The sequence below is a fragment of the Homalodisca vitripennis genome, chromosome 5 (genome assembly GCF_021130785.1).
Source record: "Homalodisca vitripennis isolate AUS2020 chromosome 5, UT_GWSS_2.1, whole genome shotgun sequence".
Lineage (NCBI taxonomy): Eukaryota > Metazoa > Arthropoda > Insecta > Hemiptera > Cicadellidae > Homalodisca > Homalodisca vitripennis.
In genome coordinates, this window is record NC_060211.1 from 174,036,181 (window position 1) to 174,056,605 (window position 20,425).

Genomic DNA, 20,425 nt, shown 5'->3' on the forward strand with positions numbered 1-20,425 from the left:
TTTTTATTCGGAGGACACCCTCAACCCTGAACAAATTGTGAAACACAGTCCCAGTTGCCCCCAATAATAATAATGATAATGATAATACCAAATTCAAATTGTCAAACCTACTGAAACGAGCGTGGCATCCCCTAGACAACGAGTACATAGTGATCGATAGAATACAGCAGACAAACCTTTCGCTTCTAATATCTAAAATATCTACTCCCTGGTGTTCATTATTTGTTCATCCTTAAATGTAATAAGCTCGGTTCATTGAATTAAGAATGACCTGGGTTTTGGATATTGTTGTTAGTAACGTGGTTTTTGGCGTTTGTTCATAGTCTCAGCTCAAGACTATGCTCAAGACTATACGAATACAATGCATTTTTATGGTGTTTTCCTCAGCTTAGATAGACATTCATAGATAGATTGAAACAAAACGAATTAGGATATTTTTAATACACATGAGTTCCATCATGCAACTGGTGTAGAAAGAAAATCCTAAAACACTTTTCGTACAACATGCACTTTCGGACTATTGTTGAATATCAAACATATGATCGTTTGAAAACAAGACAATGTGTTTTGCTATCTCTAAAGAACACCTAAAACGAGGTTAGAAATTTGTTGTAAAACACTGTGAGAAAAATAAGTATTGAAACTGTATTATTAGAAGATTTATTGCTATTTCATATGAAAGTAGAAGAGTTATATCTCCAAGAAAAACAAAACCAGGTATAAATTACTCATAAAAAGAACATTACAATATACGAAGAGGCTAATTTCCTACTTTTGCCCCCAAATTATTAAATCTGGATACTGGCATTACTTAATTTTGCGTAAAAACATTACTTTCAATGTTGTACGTAAACTTTGTGTTTAGCACATTTGCTAACAGAGGTTACATTAGCAATTCATTCCTGGGGCATAACTAGATTGAAATTATGATTTGTAGCCTAAGTGTTTAGCTGCAGAGGTGTTTAAGTTATCAAATTGCTGTATTTGCTATCAAAAATGTTGATATAATATACAAATGTAAGCCAGCCAGGAACAGGAGTGTAAAAAAGTAATACAAGCTTAGGGTACGGTAGCTTGTTAATAATTAACAATAATTATTATTATTTATTATTGATTATGTATGCATAGATTTTTATTTTCCAAAGTATTGTTACATAGGTATGCTGCATACTGTTCGAACTCCACTTCAAAGATCAACTTTTTACACAAAGTTCAAAGAAGAGGTTTTTGAATAGTACAAAATGAGATTTTAGACTACTCATTTAATTTCAACGGGTATTTTACACAATTTGAGGTATTTTTATTTATTTATTATTTAAACTCCATCTCATAATTATTCGCGCTATATTACTTAAAGCTAGATTGAGATTACTGTTAAACGCTAAAATGCCTTGTACAAATTAAAACCTGACTTGAGGAACCTGACTCTAACCATTTAGTTACCAGAACAGAAGTTGTAGTATTAATGTTAAGTTTAACTCCAGTTCAACTCCTCTTAGTGCAGCCTGTAAAGTTTTTATGTTTATATGAAGAGATTCAAAAAAGTTTGGCTACGAAGACACTCAAAATGAATTTTTTTACATCGTTTCAATTTTAGGCACAAAATTGCATAATTGAGTGTACTACGATTTTTCAGATACAACCTCTAAGCAACCCAGCTTTCTACGCTAACGTGGCTATGGTGGGAGGGGATGACACGATCTAAACGTTGAGTTTAGACCCAGTTCACATTCCTGTTAGTTGGTGTGAAGCAGTTCTAAAGTATCTTAGGTTAAAGGGTAAAAACTGAACTGATGATCACTATGCAGGTGGGAGTTACTCTTCAAAGAGTACTGTTCGAGACAGAGATCGACATATTCCCCTGTTTAAACCCCCTGGAGGAAGCAGGTTGGAGTGGAGACGACACGGTCATGTCGGATTTGATGAGTGCCCAGACGGAGGAGAAGATCTGCCAAGTGATCAAGCACCAGACGGGGGAGGGAGACGATGAGTTCCTGACTATTCCTCTTAAGCGTATCGACAGCAGTCCTCATCAACATAACTTGCAGGTATGGATTATGCTGAGACCATACGGTGGATGGGTTGATGAATGTTTAAAACAGAAATCAGGAAATCAAACGTCAAACCTTAATTGCTCAAGGTTTGACGTCATACCTTTAATTGCTCAAGGTTTGACAGGAAAACGTTGTTTTCGCCCCCACGGCAGTCTTACCGGTACATGGTCTAGCTCCCCTCGAGCATCTAAAACCTAGACTATCGCGTGAGTTTCACTCAAGAGCAACAAGTTCTGGACTATTTAGATGGAAGGGCTAGAAGGGCTACCAACCCAGGAACATTTAGAGACTGACATTTTCACTCGAGGCAGTTCTATACTTGAATGGCTTAAGCAAAATCGTCTTTACGTAAATAAGAAAAAGACCAAGTTCATTGATCTTTTCTAAAATCCTCTTAAGATAATTCAAACCAATCTGATATATTTATAAGAGAATTCCGCCTTTTCTCTAGTTCTTCTACGGACATCCTTGGTCTTGAGATCGACTCTAACTTATTTTTCCACAACCATATTCATAAAGTTTCAAAATAGATTAGCAGTAGTCTGTTTGTCTTGCGCAGGTTAGCCTCGTTCGCAAGTAGAGAAGTCTTGATAACAGCATATTACGGCTGCTTCTACACGTACTTGTGTTATGGATTAATCATTTGGGTTTATGAATCCTCCATGACTAAATCCCTATTCGTTCATCAAAAGATGGATATATGTGTCATTTTTGGACTCAGTCGATCTCAATCACGTAAAGATATTTTTAGAGAAAATAATTTACTTATTTGCATATTTTCCTAGTATATACACTCTGGAATGCTTGACATTTGCCTTAAAAATTAATACTTGTTTCCAATAAAACATAATTATAATGTCCAATAAACCTATATCCTCCGAGGAAATAATTCCTTGGCCCTTCTAAAACATTGGACATCCTTCTTTGAAAAACATACGTTTTATTCTTGCAAGCTTTTTAACAATTTGCCCGCAAGGTTCAAAGAGGCCACTAATTTAAATTCTTTTAGGAATAAGTTAAACAATTTTTAATTCTAAAAGAATACTACAGCATCCATTGTTTTTTAATTGATAAAAAAACTTTTAGTTTTAAGGTACTTTATTTAGTTGTAGTTATTTTATGTACTGACGATTATTATGCAATTTACATTGTCAACATCAATAAAGAATTTTTAGTTTGAGTTTGAGGTATGGGCCATATAAAGGGGGCTTAAGCTCAAGCCCCCTGGAAATTTTGAAAAGCAAACATTGCAAAAATTGCAGCCTAATTAGTTTGTTTTAAGCTGAAACACACGTTTATGAGGTCTTAAAGCTCAACAATTTCCCTGGAGAAGATCTCCAAGCCCCTAACTTTTGGAGGTTATTTTATACCGGCTAAACCTCCCTGAGTGTCAACCCTTTTCGAAATAATTGTCTATATACAGCACTGAGCCCAGGAGCTAATAGGGTTTGAGCATACACGGAAAGTCTGACACAATTTTACTCTTGAGCATTGTTTAGAGCATTACAGTGATCAGGAAACACAATGTGGTCACCCATTCAGTGTGGTTGCAAACAAGGTGGATAGGAAAATGAGAGGGGGGGGGGAGCGTGATCGCCTGACACCATTACTTGTAAAGGTACTTTACCTTTACTTATAATGATAACGGTTTTTCGATCATCGCATATAACAAAGGAGGTTTAAAAGGGGAAATATTTACTATCAAAAACACCATTACATAAAAGGTTGTATATTTTTAGAGTTTATTGTGAAAATACAGTTTTTTTTTCAGATTATACACTTTCTCCCAAGAGTTTTACCTTCATTTGAGGTTTAATCTTTAAATCTCATTATAAACCTTGAAATCAAAATATGTCCCTTTAAAATACTTTAAGCATTATTAGTATAGTCTTTCTTGTTGATTTTTGGAAATGGAATCGTGTCCAAGTACGCTCGAAGTGACGAGACATAAATCAGATACCGACAAATATTTAACAATGTTGCCAAATTTTCCAACTAAAATTTTTGATTTTAATTTAAGTTTAATGTTGCACCTTTTAACATTTTTCATGAAAATAACAAACAATGAAAACAGGATTTTTTTCACAATAGAGCGTTCAATAAAATTTTTTTCTACATGAAGCGTGTAGAAGTGACTGATAATCTTTTCAGTTATCCTTCCTGCAATTAGTTTGGTACCTTTAAATTCAACTACAGTATACTTCAATCTAATATATTTAAAAATGTTGATTAACTTATTAAATTGAATAAAAATGGCATGTAAGCTTAAGACTTCAAAACAGACATTTGCAAAATGTTTGTTGAGACTCCACTGATTATACTGGTAAACGTCTTCATAAGCAATGGAGTTGCAAGGAAGTATAAATACTAATAAGGAGGGATCTACTGAACTGAAAGTATTCATGCATGGTTACTCATATGATCAACCACACCATATTCTGCTTCATCATTCAAGGAAATAAAAAATGAAAGTTGTACTGATGGTGGAAAATATTGTAACAAACTGGGTTTCTTCATGAATACTCTAGAGACAGAACCTACAAAAATGTTTTAAAGTATGGGTAACACATTCCAGATTTATAACGTTAATAGACAATTGTCTCTTAAAATATTGCGGAAATAGAGCATTCCCACTCATGATAAAGGTTGTTATGGCAACACTTCATAGCAATCAGGAGAGTCGTTTCTGAGATTTCAATGACTTTTAAAACTTGAGGATGTGCTGTATGGAGCCCTCAAATCGAAGAGAAAATCCAATTCTTGTTGTCACATACGAGATAACATCTTATATATATATAAATCTTGAGTCACGATGTATGTTGCCAATAAACTCCAAAACGACTGAACCCAATTTCAATCAAATTTCACATGTATCCGTAATTTAGTCTAACTTAGAAGATAGGATAGTTATTATCTGAATTATTCGCTTATGTCGTGAATATAAACGAATAAAATGAAGAAAAGTTTTCAAAGCGCCTGCACATTATAACCTGCAATTACGAGATAGATACGTATATTAAACAGTGAAACACTATTTGAAGGCGCTAAGTTATGATGTATAATTGTCTAAACTAAATTTTTGGTTGAACTTAAAGGTTGAGTGGTAGACCCACTTTGTAATAAAATACATTATGCATGTACAATACATTTTTGACATATTTTCTTGATCGTGACATCAAGGTAAAATCTACATCGGGGTTGGAAAATATAATTTACTTCAACCAGAAATGCTCATACGCGGGCAAAACTTACGAAAAGCGTGCGAAGCCGCGGGAAACAGCTAGTGATTATATATATAATATATTCATGGCTAGCTTCAGAGAAATTTCAGTAGTAGTCTTGATTGTATTAGTTGCACAAGTGATAACTCCTCCTAGGCTATAAATTGTGTCACGGACCACCATATTTTAAGTGAGAGGTCAGGTAGCAATAATTATTTGAACGATAACAATCAAACGTGGCGCAGCCCTAGCGCCAGACCTCAGAACTAACTGAACAATCCCCCGGATTCTAGCACAGCTCGTGCACATGAATGATTTATCTTCTGTGTAACTCAAAATCAAAGGTAAGTAGCCACGTTAGACCACTCGCTGGTGCTGCGTAATGGAATTCGATAAGCTTTGAGGCCATGGGAATTTTCTTGATGACAGCCTGTCTCTGCCAGTACGGTTCACCGAATTGCTCGAAAAGCTGTCTTGGTGTTACTTCCGCCAAAAAGTCCTATAAGTCGCCCTGTAATCATACCAGGAGACTGCCGCTCTTTGGGCTCCACGCTGTTGGGAAACCATGAGAATATCCTTTACAGCATCCTTGGAGGGCCATGAACGATCATTGAACTCGATCTTGCTTATGGATAAATTAAGTTTCAAGTAACATTCCAAGCTGACGTAGTTCCAAGCCTGCGGACAGACTAACAAACGCAGGATTAGGCATTGCCAGTCCCCTGAGTGATTAAAACGCAAAATTTTCGATGGACGCACTTAAATGAGAGTGCCGATGGCCGAGTGGTCTAAGACGTTGGACTTTGAGTCTGAGATAGCGCAGGTTCGAAACTTGTCTGTGAACGTTGCACTTTTTATCAGTACCATCGACCTTGTACTGTATCGACTCTTCCCCTTATTCTGTTTGATAAGATCCTCGCACAGGCCAGTGGCCCATAAAAGGAGATCGGCTTCTCCTTAAACAAAAAAATGAGCTAAGGATAATCAGGTTCTAGTTTCAGCATTTATAGTAATTTTCAACCTTCCAGATCTTCAAGCTAAAATGTCAATTTTTGAAATCCATTTTCAGGCGAGCACGTAAGAGATAAGGCAAACCTGTGTACAATAATGTAACCTAAATTTGTTTGCGACAAATATGTAATTATATATTCAGTCTAACTTTATTTCCCAGTAATTGTTGCTGGATATTTTTCAAAAAAATCCCTGCGAATTTCTATAACGAATCTGTTTAAAACCCAAGTGTTATTTTTACCGCTGTGAAGACCTTTATAAATAAATATTTAATAGGTTATGTTGAACCAATTTTCAAGGTTTTAATTTCTTTTTATGCAGAACGAAATACACTCAATTATAAAGTACTAACTTTTAAAAAATGCTGTTATTTTAGTAATGCATTATGCTAAATATAACTTGTCTAAAATTGTTTTTGACTTTGTATTTATGCGAGGTATATGATATAAAAAGTAAGTGCTTATATGATCACTGTACACAAATATACAGTTTGTTAAGAATGAATAACAGCACAAAATGTCATTAATGGATATCGGTAAATATGGGATGTATTTACATATTTATAAGGTTTTAATAACAAAAAGTTTGTTCTAAATTACTTGATGCTTGAGCTAACATGATGTCAAAGAAATATAAACATACTAAATAGCAATAATAGAAAGAACTAAGCAATAAAGTCAAACAAAAATGTAGTGCTCATTCAATAATAAACTGAACTACGTAGTTGAATTTGTATAATGCTGTATATAGTTTAGTTCACAACTTAATTAGTAAGACAGATTCTTTGTGATCAATTTGGTATAGTACTTTCGATAGGTTTTATACCGTACTTTAAAACAATTAATTATAGAAAGTATGTATGTACAGACGTTGGGATCGAAAAGACCTAATTAAATTAGCTGACAAGAATTCGGCCATCTAGATCTGTACCTAACTGCATTGTACTGAAGGCAGTGTATTGCCAATAAATGCGGTCGAACAGGACATAGAAACGGCGCGAAGGAGCGCGGCAGCGCGGGAAGCTGAGTCAAGGCCACACTAGAATCCAGGGCCTCGCTGCTGCCCCTGCCGCTGGCTGCGTGACGTCACGGTAAGGGGCGGGCTCCGGCTCAACCATCTCGGCGTTTTTCGCACCCTCATACTATAATAGTAGTTATTTGTGAAACGTTTTCACAGAACTTAAAAATTGGTAGTTGGTCCAAGCTAAGAAATATAATTAAAAAGCTATCCTCTGAAGTAATAGACGTACCAAAATCAGACAAAGTAGAATGTATAAGCAGTTTGTTGGATGAGATGTTAGAAGAAACAACAGACACTAATGTTGCAGAAAAGTTAACTTTCTTTAAAGAACAAATTAAATTAGCAGCTTCAGTTAAAATTTCATATTTTACGTCTTCCTTAATTTGGTTTGCAACGTTATTCTTTTGTTTTCCAGCTGCATACAAAAAGATTGCCAAAGTTTTTGACTATGCCCCATCCACGATACTTGCAATCTGTTACCTCAAATTTAGGAACTGGTAGCTCTGGAATAGATACTACTCATATTAGATATCTAAAAAAAGTTATCCTGTATGAAAGAAAATGAAAATGTATGTAGCTTACTTATTGATGAAATTTATGTAAAACCAGAAATGAGCTATGCAGGTGGTAAATTGGAAGGACTAGCTCATAATGAAAACCAAAACTCTATTGAATTAGCAACAACCATTCAGTCATTTATGATAAGCTCACTACTTTCACACAATAAAGATGTTGTAGGGTTATTTCCCTGTAGAGATTTAACCAGTGATTATTTGTATAGTCTAATTTTACAAGTATTGAAAACGTTAACTGATGTTGGGTATATAGTGTTAACAATTATTTCCGACAACAATGGTGTTAACAGAGCTATGTTTACAAAGCTTTGTGGTGGAACACTTAAGAGTAGTTTTTTTCAATCCTTATAACAAACAACAGGAATTTTTGTTATATTTGACACTGTTCACCTTTTTAAATGTATGAAAACAACTGGCTGAACCAATCAGACAGTAATCAATCATTTATATTCCCTGACGTTTATGATAGTAAAAATACTCATTTTGCAAGTGTTTCACATCTAAAAATTATTAAAAAATTAGAAGAAAAGTAATGTTGTTAAAACAGCCCCATTATTAACAAAAAAGTTTAATTTCCAACTAATATTGAGAGAACCAAAACGTAGATTTATGTGTAAAACTGTTTGATGTTAAGAAAATAGCTGCTCTAAAGCACCATGCTACTCAAAATAACAATAATGCATTTTTTGGCACAACAATGATTTTAGAGATAATTCTTACGTGGTGGAAGATTGTTAACGTAAAGAACCCCTTCAAAGGTGTGAGGTTTAATGATAAGTTTTGTAATCCAGAGCATACGTTGACGGATGAAAGTGTGTTATATTTAATGAAGTTTGTTGAGTGGTTAGAAGCATGGGACAGCTTGCCAGTTCAAGGGGAGGAAACGGGTAATGGAAGGAAAACGAAATGGCAAAAACTCACTTTGGACACTCAAACTGCCTTGGTTCACAGTGTAAAGACTATAATAGTTGTAATTAAGTACTTATTAAATAGTTTTAAGTATAAATATGTACTAATAGGTAAATTTCAAACAGATAACTTAGAAGCGAGGTTTGGGCAGTACAGACAAATGTGTGGAAGATGCTACAATATTTCTGTTGTACAAGTTCTTGAGGCAGAAAAAAGAACTGAAAGCTGACGCCTAATAAAGGTTGTATCAGCTTCTAATAAGATATTTGAGATCAAAGATTTAATTTTTACAGACCAAGTTGACCTTGTTGAAGAAAGTGATAGTTTTGATTTTAATGATATTGATTTTGAAGATGTAATTAAAGCATTAAATGATGTTGCCATATCAGAGAATGACTTAGTAGCATTAGTTTAACATAGGTGGGTTTACATATGTTTTACATATGTTTCAAAATGCTAAAGTCGAATACTTGTAAACAATGTGAAGAATGCTTTGTAGAATACAAAGAGCTAGTCTCAAATGTAAAAAAAAGAAAGATTAATAAGGTTAAGCCAATAAATAGTAACTTTTATAATAAGAATAACTTTTGTATTGCTTATTTCATTTACCTAATAATTCCAAATGAATTAAATATTTATGTACTATGATGAAGTATTTGTGCTAAAGGGATACTCCTGAGATAGGATAGCTACCTTCACCGGTTGTGCTGAAATATTGATAAGTTTCACGGTGATGAGTCCTGGCGGCCAATGCTATTCTTACGAGACGAGCGCTGATCGCCCGCCCCTTACTGTGACGTCACAACATGAGCAGCGCGGCCTGGGATTCTAGTGTGGCCTTGGCTGAGTGTCGTGACTCATCCAGTCAGCTGATCCTGCGACCCGGGCCGGCTCTGCCATATAAGGCCTTGGTGGTCTGGTCTGGCACTGGCAACGCTATAGCTTTTGACATCGATGCAATAATGGTGGCATAGCGGTCTGCAGCCTCCTCTTCGTCGGAGTTGATTTATACTAGTTCGGTACGAGGCAGGTACCGGTCCTATATTTATGGACTAATCAAGTTAAAGAGTTGAGGCCAAGAAGAACGAGTTCAAGAATGCTAGATAGTTAATTTCCCCTTTTTGATCCTTGAACATTTTACCCATACAAAACTTGTACGTGTACAAAGTACTGTTGTGCTGTGTTAGGTTATGATATTTAAGAAGTGGCAACATAAATATTCCTTATGACATTAGAAGTTATCGACAAAGGATATTTATTTAGATTACCAGACATTCCTTTCTGTATGCTGGACCCAAAATGCTTTAACAAATCGCCCCAGCATCTTAAAAATATTCAGATCATAGCGAAGTTTTGCTAGAGGCTTATGATCTGGTTACCTGAAAATGGCAGTTTGGGATTCCTTAAAGCAGTATTGCAATAATGCAAGTATCTAATCAGTCAGTGTTTATAAACCTTTATAATCTTTGTACTATATCTGGTTATTATTATAAACATGATAAAACTTTGTCCTAACACCGCTCTTCATTATATTGTCCGTATTTGTATTTATCATTTATCCTTTTTAATACTCTTTTATATTTGTTGAAATTGTAGCTGACGTCACTGAGTTCATATTTTGGTTATTGTGTTACTGGACTCTCAGTTTTTGCACTTTTATTTGATTTGTTTTCTAAATAGCCGACACAACTTGATAACGTGCCAGTTTAATTTCTAAGACATTATTACATGTACCTTACTTGCATAAAATAATAGTATTTGCTACATTTCATATATTACAATGACCACTAACTTCTAAATACTAAAGTAATAAATATGTATTAATTTTTCTTACTATCGTTTATATCAGTTTCTATAGATTGGTCAGTATCATTTTAACTGGTCAAGATTCATACAATCCTGTCAAATAAAATGTAATCTTGTATTTTAGAAATAATTACCTTAATTTTCATGTCATTATATTCTAAAAATGAAATTTTGGGTTTATGATGACTGAAATAAGAAATAACTATTATGGAATAAATATTTGCTAAATATCTTGTAAACAAAGCGTCTATTGTTGTTCCACATCTCGTTGTTGTTATATATTTATTGTTTGCCATTATTAAAAATGTAATTTATCTTCTAAAAAGTCAATTAATGGTTTTGAACTTTCTTCAGCAAAATTTTTATTAAAATCTGTTTTTACGTAATTTATTACTTACTACCTTTTACTAGCATGGCTGGATAACCACTGAAAGGAAAGGCGAAACTCACTGACATCAAAATGGCCGCAATAGTCCTGTCCCTATCGGTTACAGAGCCAACATACTTGATGCGTGACGTGTAGTGAAACGAAAATTTTCCCCCCGTGCAAAACGTACATCCATAGCCCACCAAAAGAAGTAATCACTTCAAAAGGATAAATAAATAATTGTTTTCAATTATTCTGATGCTTTTTTAAATGCCTTTCATTTGTCAAGTGTTTTTAGTTTTATTAATGAATGTACTACTTACATTGGTTGTTGGCGTTTAGGATTAGACGTTTTGGTGATATCTTAAAACATATTTTAGGATCTCAAAAGTACTATCAGCAATATTGGTATTTTGCTTTACGCCCCCAGTGTCACAACTAACATAAGTTTTCCTGTTTACACCATCACGAAAAATTTCTCTCTTAATTGTGTTCTCAAAATATTTCTGCTTTGATGAGGAGAGCCACCTCCTCCAACAGGATGTTAAACATAAAAGTTTCCGGGAAACTGAAATTTTAGCAGTTTCACATTACACCACTATAGAAGTATTTTAAACCATTCAAAATTTTAAAACATGTATAATATGACATATGGAGAATTGCTAATTAAGGTTATTTAGACAACAGTGAAAGAACTCTGTTAAATGCATATTATGACATTCGCCATCGTTATATGATAATGCAACACTACGTTTCAAGGATTGAAGTTTAAACTCTTCTTCACGTGTCTGAACTTGAGGCACAAGATTCACAAACCAATGAAATGAGTGGTTATACTGTAGTAGGAGATATTAAACAATTGTCCAATAGTTTAAATGTACTGTTCCAAATTATTTTTCAAATAGAAGAGCACCTCCTTCAAATTATTTTGTATGAAATGAAGAACATACATACATATACATTTTATTACTTAAGAACTAAGAGATCATTTTATAAATCTACTGAAATGAATCCAACCGGACCAGTTTTCATTATGAATTCCTAAAACATAATAAAACCGGCGCTGTACTTCTCCAGCAGTAATTAATTATAGATTTCTACTGTACTCTAAATATCGTATAGAAGAAATAATAATCAGCTGGCTATAGAAAATCACTCAGCTCTTTGTACGAACTTGTCGATTGGTAAATGTTAGAAATCTAAGATTTGACCTTTAAAGAGTTTTTGTGTTATATTCAAGACTAAAAAAACAGTTACAGTTACACGAGGCTCCAGGTTCTATTTTATTGGTAAAAAAATATTAAGATTGTCCATACTTACAAGATTTACACTAAAGTATTTCAGTAGGTATGCAGTGAAATAACACCACAAAACTTATGTATGCTTTAACTCATGTTAGACTGTTACCTGATTATTTTCTCGTTTACGATTAAATACCCGGATTCAAGCGATCTTTTATACATTCAGAGGGAATAAAACAGATGATATTATAAAAATTTATTTAAATTAGAATTTTAACAATATTATAAAAAGCTTTTAGAACTTTTACAGTAGAATCCGTGTACTCGGATCAAAAATGTATAATACTAATCGGCAAGTTCGTGTCCAAACAATGAAAATTTAATAAAAACTTTGGGAACATGTCATCCCATTACTTATAAACTTTAAAAGTACTGCAAAGCCCAGTTCATGCCGTATGAACAATGTAAACTGCAATTTTACACATAATAGAACGCCTTCTAATTTAAGCTGACAACACAACGACGTACCTAAATTTGCGTCGCTAAGATGAAGGAGTGTGACTGTACCAAGGAGGTTTGTACGGTTTAATAATTTTGATTTTGATACAAGAAGCTGTCAAAAAATTATGTGATACTTCAAGAAATTAAAATTTGTATAAGTAAAATAGACCTCACAGAAAACCTCTTACTCGAACAAAAAGGTGATAATTTTACGCTTTCAAGAAGACAGCCCAATAAAACAAAGTTCCGATAGTTAATTTTGTGATATAACCTTAATTATGTTATATCATATAAAGGTATATTATATATACCTTTATATATATAAAGGTAATATTAATATTGAAAATTAACATTTGTTTTACTTTTCATGCTGGACTAATTAAGAGGAGACCAATTTTTTGTCGTTATTAACTCTGAACACAGACTATAGCACTACATCATCGTATTGATATTCTTGAGACAATTAGATAAAGAGTAGCTGCTACATTTTTTTCCATTTTTACCACGACTAGACTAAACCATTTCGTAATAGAAGAAGCTAAAAAATGACAAACAAAGATCTACAAGTAGAAATATTGAAATGATACAGTCCATTGAGCTCCATATTACATCTATTGCCTAGCGTTATCTCACCTTTCGCCTGTGATTTTGGGCGAATCTGTTACGTTTCTAGGCACAGAGAAAAACATTTATTGCAAATCTGTTTTATTTAATTTTTTGGGAAATGTAGTTTGTCAAAAATTACCCTGCACGAAATATTGTGGATATCGGATATGTAGGGTAACGCAACGTTTCGAGGATTTAAATCTATCCTCTTCTTCAGGTGAAAACCCACCTAAGGCATTAAAATACTAAAAGATATAACAATGGACTGCCACTATAGATTTCAATCTCCGAAACTTAGTGTTTTATTTTTGTAACATATAACGATGGTAAAAGTCCGAAATCCTATTATCCCTTCAAAACTTCTATCATCAATAACAAATTTTAAACAAATAAAAATACTAGGTATGTCTTTAGAGATTTTGGATTGCTGACGCTATGCCTTGGGCGTGATGTTTAGTGCAATTCAAAGCTTACGAGAAGTAGGTTCAGTGCAGGGATATTCACCATCGTGGTACTAGGCGTAGGGACAATTTACTTACAGAATGCGGTGCCATAGATTGGCAGCACTGATGCCCTTGTGTCACATGTTGGCGTCAAGCTGTTTAATGGGTTCCTTGAATGTATTTAAACAATTAACTTATAAAAAAATGATAGCTGAGTTAAAAGGTGTATTGTTGTTTAAGAGATTTTGCTGTGTTTGGGTGTAGCTGATAGTAACTGATATATACCAGGCAGCTCCAGAATTCATTACGTTTAACCTATTTTTGGTAATAATTCGAATGTTTAAAATACAAATACAAATCTTACAATGCTCTAGAACAGAGCTCTGATTCGTTTACAACCTCAACAGATTTGTTCGCATTTGCGAATATCGCACAGTTGCTTAGGTTCTGTCCATAAAGGAGAGTTGTTTCGATTGTACATAACGTACTTTTGACATATAATAGTACTAGGACTCGTCGTCCAGTCTAAAAGAAATTGGTCACAAAACATTTAGGAGGAATATTAATATTGTGTGGTTACTCTATTAACCTAAATAAGTGTATAAATGTTGTTATTTATTGTAATTTTTAATGTACACTAGAATAATTATATTTATATTATACGTAAATTGACCTAAGTTGTCTTGTAAAGCAAGGCTTATACTGCGAAGAACGCTTTGAAAAATACAGACATTATTGTTATTTGTAATCGATAAAACCCCGATCTGATGTGAAATTATGTGAACAGAACTTAAAGTAAAGTAAAGTAATGCATGAGTAAAAATGCGCGAATTTTGTAAACATTGATTTAACCTTCGTAAAATGTTTAGTTTTGTTAAAGAAAGAAAGCTTAAATCAAAAGTCGTTCTTATAAACTTTTCACTTAATAATCAATTACTTGGGGAAAAATATATGTATTTAACACACTCTTAGCATTTAAATATCTACATCAGACTTCCATTCAGAATGTAGCCTATGTAGCTGGAAGTACTTAAAACAGAGGTCGTATTGATGAAGAAAATTAATACAACGCTTTTGGTTGCCATTTCTGGAAAATGAACTAATAAGGAAACCTAAGTATCAAACAGATAAAAGGTTTGTAATAAACCAAAGCGGAGTCACAGTACGGTTTAAGAAGTTCATCCAGAACGAACCAATAATAAAAAAGGTTAACTCCTGCGTTATCCCTTTTTTCCGCCATTTTGTCTCTGAAGTGACAGTCGTCGTTTACTATAATTGACCTCTGGCCAGTTCTAAGTGGATGGTCGGTGTGTGGAGACTTATTGTGCCCTGTATTATGTAGTTCAGTTTTTAGTAATTAGTGTTGCGTTTTGTTTTTATCAAGTAGTGTTTTAGAGTGAAGTGTGCGACATGGAGTTGTTGTGATTTCTGACTTATGCGTGTCACAACACTCTGATATGATGTATTTTTTTAAAAACTTTTATTGTAGTAATTTGTTTGGTTAGTTATTCACGAAACATGGTGTTAGTGATTGTGTTATATCACTGAAAGATGGCAAATGTCCGGAAAATACTGTTTCCTATATTTGACTTGATTATTTATTGCTAATTAATTGATTGTGATGCAGGGTCGCTGTCAAACAGGAGCGACAGAAGGATCCCCAGAGGCGAACTCGCCCACGCATGGATCCAGGCACCGAGATCTCCTACAGGAGATAGATAACGACGAGAAGACCGTCAAGAACGAGTTGAAGCCTCAGAAGAAGGACAGCACGCTGACGAGGATGCTGAGGAGTATGCGGAAGGACAAGGAGGTAAGCGACATTGACCCGGACAAAATCAGCATGAGCAAGATCTTCCAGAGGATGAACCCCGTGAGCAAGAACAGCCGGGAAAGCTTCTCCAAAGTGTTCCACAGAATCGGAGATGCTCTGCAGAAGAAGACGGAGGACGAGAGGAGCAACTCACCCTCGAGAGCGGGCAAGAAGAAGACTCTGGAGCGTAACCTGATGAGTCGGGAGAAGAACGACGAGACCAAACCCGGAGACCGAAAGTTCGGCAAGATCGGTGAGAGGCTGTTCAAGTACCGCTCTTCTGATACCGACCCCGACAAGACTGCCTAGTCTGTTCGTTGAGTGTTGAACAATATTATTGGAAACCATTAACGAACTCGAGAGTGACTTATAACTTATTTTAAAATCCTAGTGCAGCATTTGTGACATATTTATATTTCAGGCGATGAATTATAAAATCTTTAGGATACTCAACGGAACTGAGCACAGATGACTAGACTTAGTGCCCTAGCTCAAGAAGGTAATGGTATTTCATTTGTAATAATTTTGATGAATACAATAAATTAACTTTTCACAGAGTAATTATTCATATGTCAGGGAAATTTATATGTGGTAATAAGGTATTGTGTAAAGGTAACAGTGTGAAAAATATTGACAAATGTTTTTGACGTAAAATACTAGACCTACTAACTTATGTCACCAGTTGCTCTTCATGGTCACAGAGAGCTCATGAAAATCATTGGACAATTTTAAATGTAAGAAGAGGTGAAGATGCATATAATTTTTAAATTTTTGTAATAAAAAAAAAATATATAAAATAAAAAAAAAACGATATTTCACGGTTTTTATGAAGGTTCGGTTATAATTTATACATTATTAATATCACCAGGATGGATGAATAAGATGTGGATACAAAATATTGATTTAGAATAATGAAGACTATACTGATTTACTAAATTTTTCTTTAGTTAGATGAAATGAATAATTATTTTTGATTTTAATCCGATAAAATTGTTAAGTAGTAATTTTATTGAGAGTGTAAACAATACTAAAACAAACAAAATAATTACCGAGAAATCCAACTTGCTTATATAATTTTTCGAGTATATTTAACGAATATTTTGACTATGTCCCTAGAAATCTCATTTAAGTACCAATTGGCTGATTAGTTACAAATCCCGGTACATATTTAATCGCCTGCCAATCATTTAAGGATAATTGAAATTTGATTTCTAAGTTCTCATCCTACTCAAAGCTAAGCCTTTGAAACTACATACAATTTGACTATCATTACATTTATGCAAAATGAGTTGCCTGCATTCAGGAGGTTATCCTTGTGACGTAGTAATGACTTTTGTAATGATATGTAAAAGTGATCCTTTAAATCTGATAACAAGTCGTGTGGTTTAGACGTTTGTAAGAAAAACCAATCTTTTATTTCTACTACTCATACAAATGTTATGAGAGATAAAAAAGTAAAAAAAGACTATTAACACCTTCACCGTTAATACCGGCTCTATACTGAGGAACCAGTTTGCACTGGTGCGTTTGTCACAGTCAACGTGGTAATGATACTATAGATAAACCGCTAGCAAAGAAACCTGCGCAGAAGCAAATATCTGAGCAGCCATGCGCAGGATGGGCCCCATCCAGTGGTAGGGAGTGGAACAAGCATCTCTTTGTCTCTGTTTTTTAAGTGGCAGTGGCCAGGTCAGGGGATAGAGCACGCGGGCGAGTGCCGAGCAGTGGTGGGGATACTGGGACAGGGCGGCATCACAGCTACGAAGTGGTATATTACTCCGCCCTGCGTGAACTAAAAGCGCCCAGTGTCCTTTTTGTAAGCGGTTTACCTATCGTACACTACCTACCATTATTCGAGTAATAAATAATTGCCGATACAATAAAGTGATACAATGGAGAGTCGGAGTCGTCAGAACACACAAGTCTTACGAACCAATCAACAATATTGACTTGTGTCACTAACTTGATGAAATGTCATATGGCTGTACTTAGTTTTTCTGCTTTGTATACTTGATTTAAGTCACAAGGTTTTAGTAGAAAAAACATTTTTATTACATCCAAAATATAATTTCATTCAAAAGCACTTTCTCCGGATAGGCAAGAACGTAACCAGGAAAAAATTGAGGAGGGGTGGGTTTCTAGACAACTGATATTTTCCCGTAGTGGACAAAGAGTAAGGCCCCATTTTGTTCCTTAAAAGGTTCTTGATCTGTTTCTTGGTTGAGAACGATCTTTCAGCAGTACATGTCAGTAATACTGCATTTTAAAATAATAATCGTTTACTAAAAAATTAATTGAAAAAAATCAAACTTGTAGGGGGGGTCCGGACCCCTTGGACCCCTCACTGGCTACGTCCTTGCGGATATGGCATCATCATTTAATGTAAACAGAAAAATGTGTATAAAATACGAAGAAAACTCCAATTTTCACTCAGGTAATCAGAGATTTTCTCGTTCTCTTCGTGGTTGCATACAACACTAGTGTAAAAATGTGGAATTTAATTTTTACCTTTAATTTTTGTCTAAATCAACAGAGTTGTTCCTTGGACCCAGGAGAACCTTTGTACCAAGTTTCAGATCTCAAGGACGTCTCAGGACGTTATAGTACGGAAATGTGTAAAAAGGGACGATATCTAGAAAGCACTGCTGAGTCCTAAATAGATAAACATTTTCCTTGGACCCAGAAGAACTTTTTGTACCAAGTTTCAGATCTCAAGGACGTCTCAGGACGTTATAGTACGGAAATGTGTAAAACGGGACGATATCTAGAAAGCACTGCTGAGTCCTAAATAGATAAACATTTTTCTTGACGGGGACACGATAATTGAAACCTCTACAGAGAGCAAGGATGCTGATGGAGTCTTGTAAGACTACTGTTACATCTAGAGTTATCACTGCTACGTAATGAAGGTGGCAGAACTGTGTCAGTGACGCCATTTGTCTTAGATTATCTTGTAACAGGTGGAAATTAAGGAAGGAAGGATACATCCCAGAGTCCCATCCTAGCCTTGGCAGCCGATGGATCAAGTTCATCTGAACGGGAAGTAATTCAGGAGCTTCCTGATTGTTTGAAGGCTTTGTGATGTTTATTTGTTGCTCGATCAAGATAGCCAAATTCACATGGGTGTTGTGCTTTAACCACGGGTTGCCGTTATCTGCGTGATTCATCCGGTATAAATTATTCGGCAGACCTTCATAAGCCGTGTCGACCAGGCCGATGCTCTTGTCTGAGAATTATGTAGTTTTTAATGTTGTGCAGTTGTCACAGCACATAATTTAATCTTCCTGACGACAGAGAAATGTCTTTTTCGATCCCTCAAGGAGGAGGTACAGGCATTGAAAGTGCTATGTTTGGACAATTTTTTACCAAACCTATATGCGAGTAAAAGTGGCTGAAGGTTAACACATTCGGCGCTCATTACTTCTATCCCAGATAATGTCCTAGTGAAGTCGGTACATGAGTAGAGTAACAGTGAAAGTGTTTAAGTGAGAACTTTTTCAAGTATGTACATGTATTATGGTTCCAAGCAGTTACTTGTTTTACATGATTTTATGCATTGGGGAAGTGACGCTATAATGAAATGTTATTTAAGAAAACAACATCTTTAAAATATGTTACTTAAGGAAAATAAATTATTTTACTAGCGGGCCCGGCGCGCTTTGCTGCGCATTTCAATAATTTTTTGCAAAAGTTGCCCGCGGCTTCGCACGCAATTTCCCGTTGAAAACAGTACACTATATTCACTTATTCTTTTTCTATCACATTCTAAACATTGCTGAGATAATTGATAGTCGTTCCATCGTGAGCCTCTTGGGCGTATTATGAAGGTATGTACCATATTCCTGCCTCTATCTAGCTGTTACCCACGGCTTCGCACGCAAATCTTAAGAACCGTTTTACTATAATAAATTTTAGATTAAATTAGTTATATCTCCGATGCCACGATTGAGCTTGCTTTGTTGTCTCGATCGAGAGAATATGTACACACGGAGTTTTGAGAACCATACTTCTGTCAAAAAAAACAAACTAAGGTTGATTTTATAACATTCTTTATATTTGTAGCCAACGTAAGATAGTAATTATGATATCTGCATTACTCTTCTGATCAAGCATGAGCATGGTTTATATTAAATAAATATTGCAGTTAAAGGTGAATTTTTACGTCAAATTTGAATTGTATTATCTGGATAGTAAAGTCTATGTTTAACAGTGATTGCAAAAACAGTTTAAACAAAATTTGTCGTTTCTCTTAAGCTTACTCTATGCTTTAAAACTATAAGTGTAATATATGTTTACAAAGAACAGCTGATTAAAAATTTGAAAAGACGTTTAACATATGTTTGCTGCAATGCATTTCTTATGGGTATTTCTGTAACCAGTGGGGCGGAATCCTGAATCGGGAAAGGGATGGGCATAGCTTATAAACCTTCTCCGTGGAAAAATACATATACGTACAAATTTTCATCATGATCGGTCCAATAGTTCACGATTCCATAAAGGACAAACATACAAACATTCATTTTTATATATATAAATAAAAAGCACGCCAAGTGATCTTTTATATATACATTTTTACGACCTTCACTGTTTGTTATTATATGCATTTGGAATATTAATACAAAACTTCTTTTATACACGAAATTTCTTTATTTGAATGTTATTTTTGACGATGGAAGGATTGTGAAGGAAAGATGATTTTTTTGGACATTTTATTGTTCAGTGAAACAATAAATGAGTAATACTACGTTTCGTAGTTAGGTTAGTTATTTACCTAAAAAAGAGATCAGATTGCAGATCTCAAAACGTAGTGTTACTGATTTATTGTTTCACTGAACGATGGCAAATGTCCGGAAAAATC

At 34.6% G+C, this 20,425-nt stretch overlaps 1 protein-coding gene across 1 annotated transcript; it reads left to right on the forward strand.

Annotated features, from left to right (window-relative positions):
- Window positions 1-620: 620 nt before the first annotated feature.
- LOC124363200 lies at window positions 621-16,124 on the forward strand. The gene is made up of 3 exons (XM_046818361.1): window positions 621-717; window positions 1,809-2,048; window positions 15,382-16,124. Exons 1-3 carry the CDS (start codon window positions 676-678, stop codon window positions 15,874-15,876), a joined length of 777 nt encoding a protein of 258 aa, XP_046674317.1. The 5' UTR covers window positions 621-675; the 3' UTR covers window positions 15,877-16,124.
- Window positions 16,125-20,425: the final 4,301 nt, after the last annotated feature.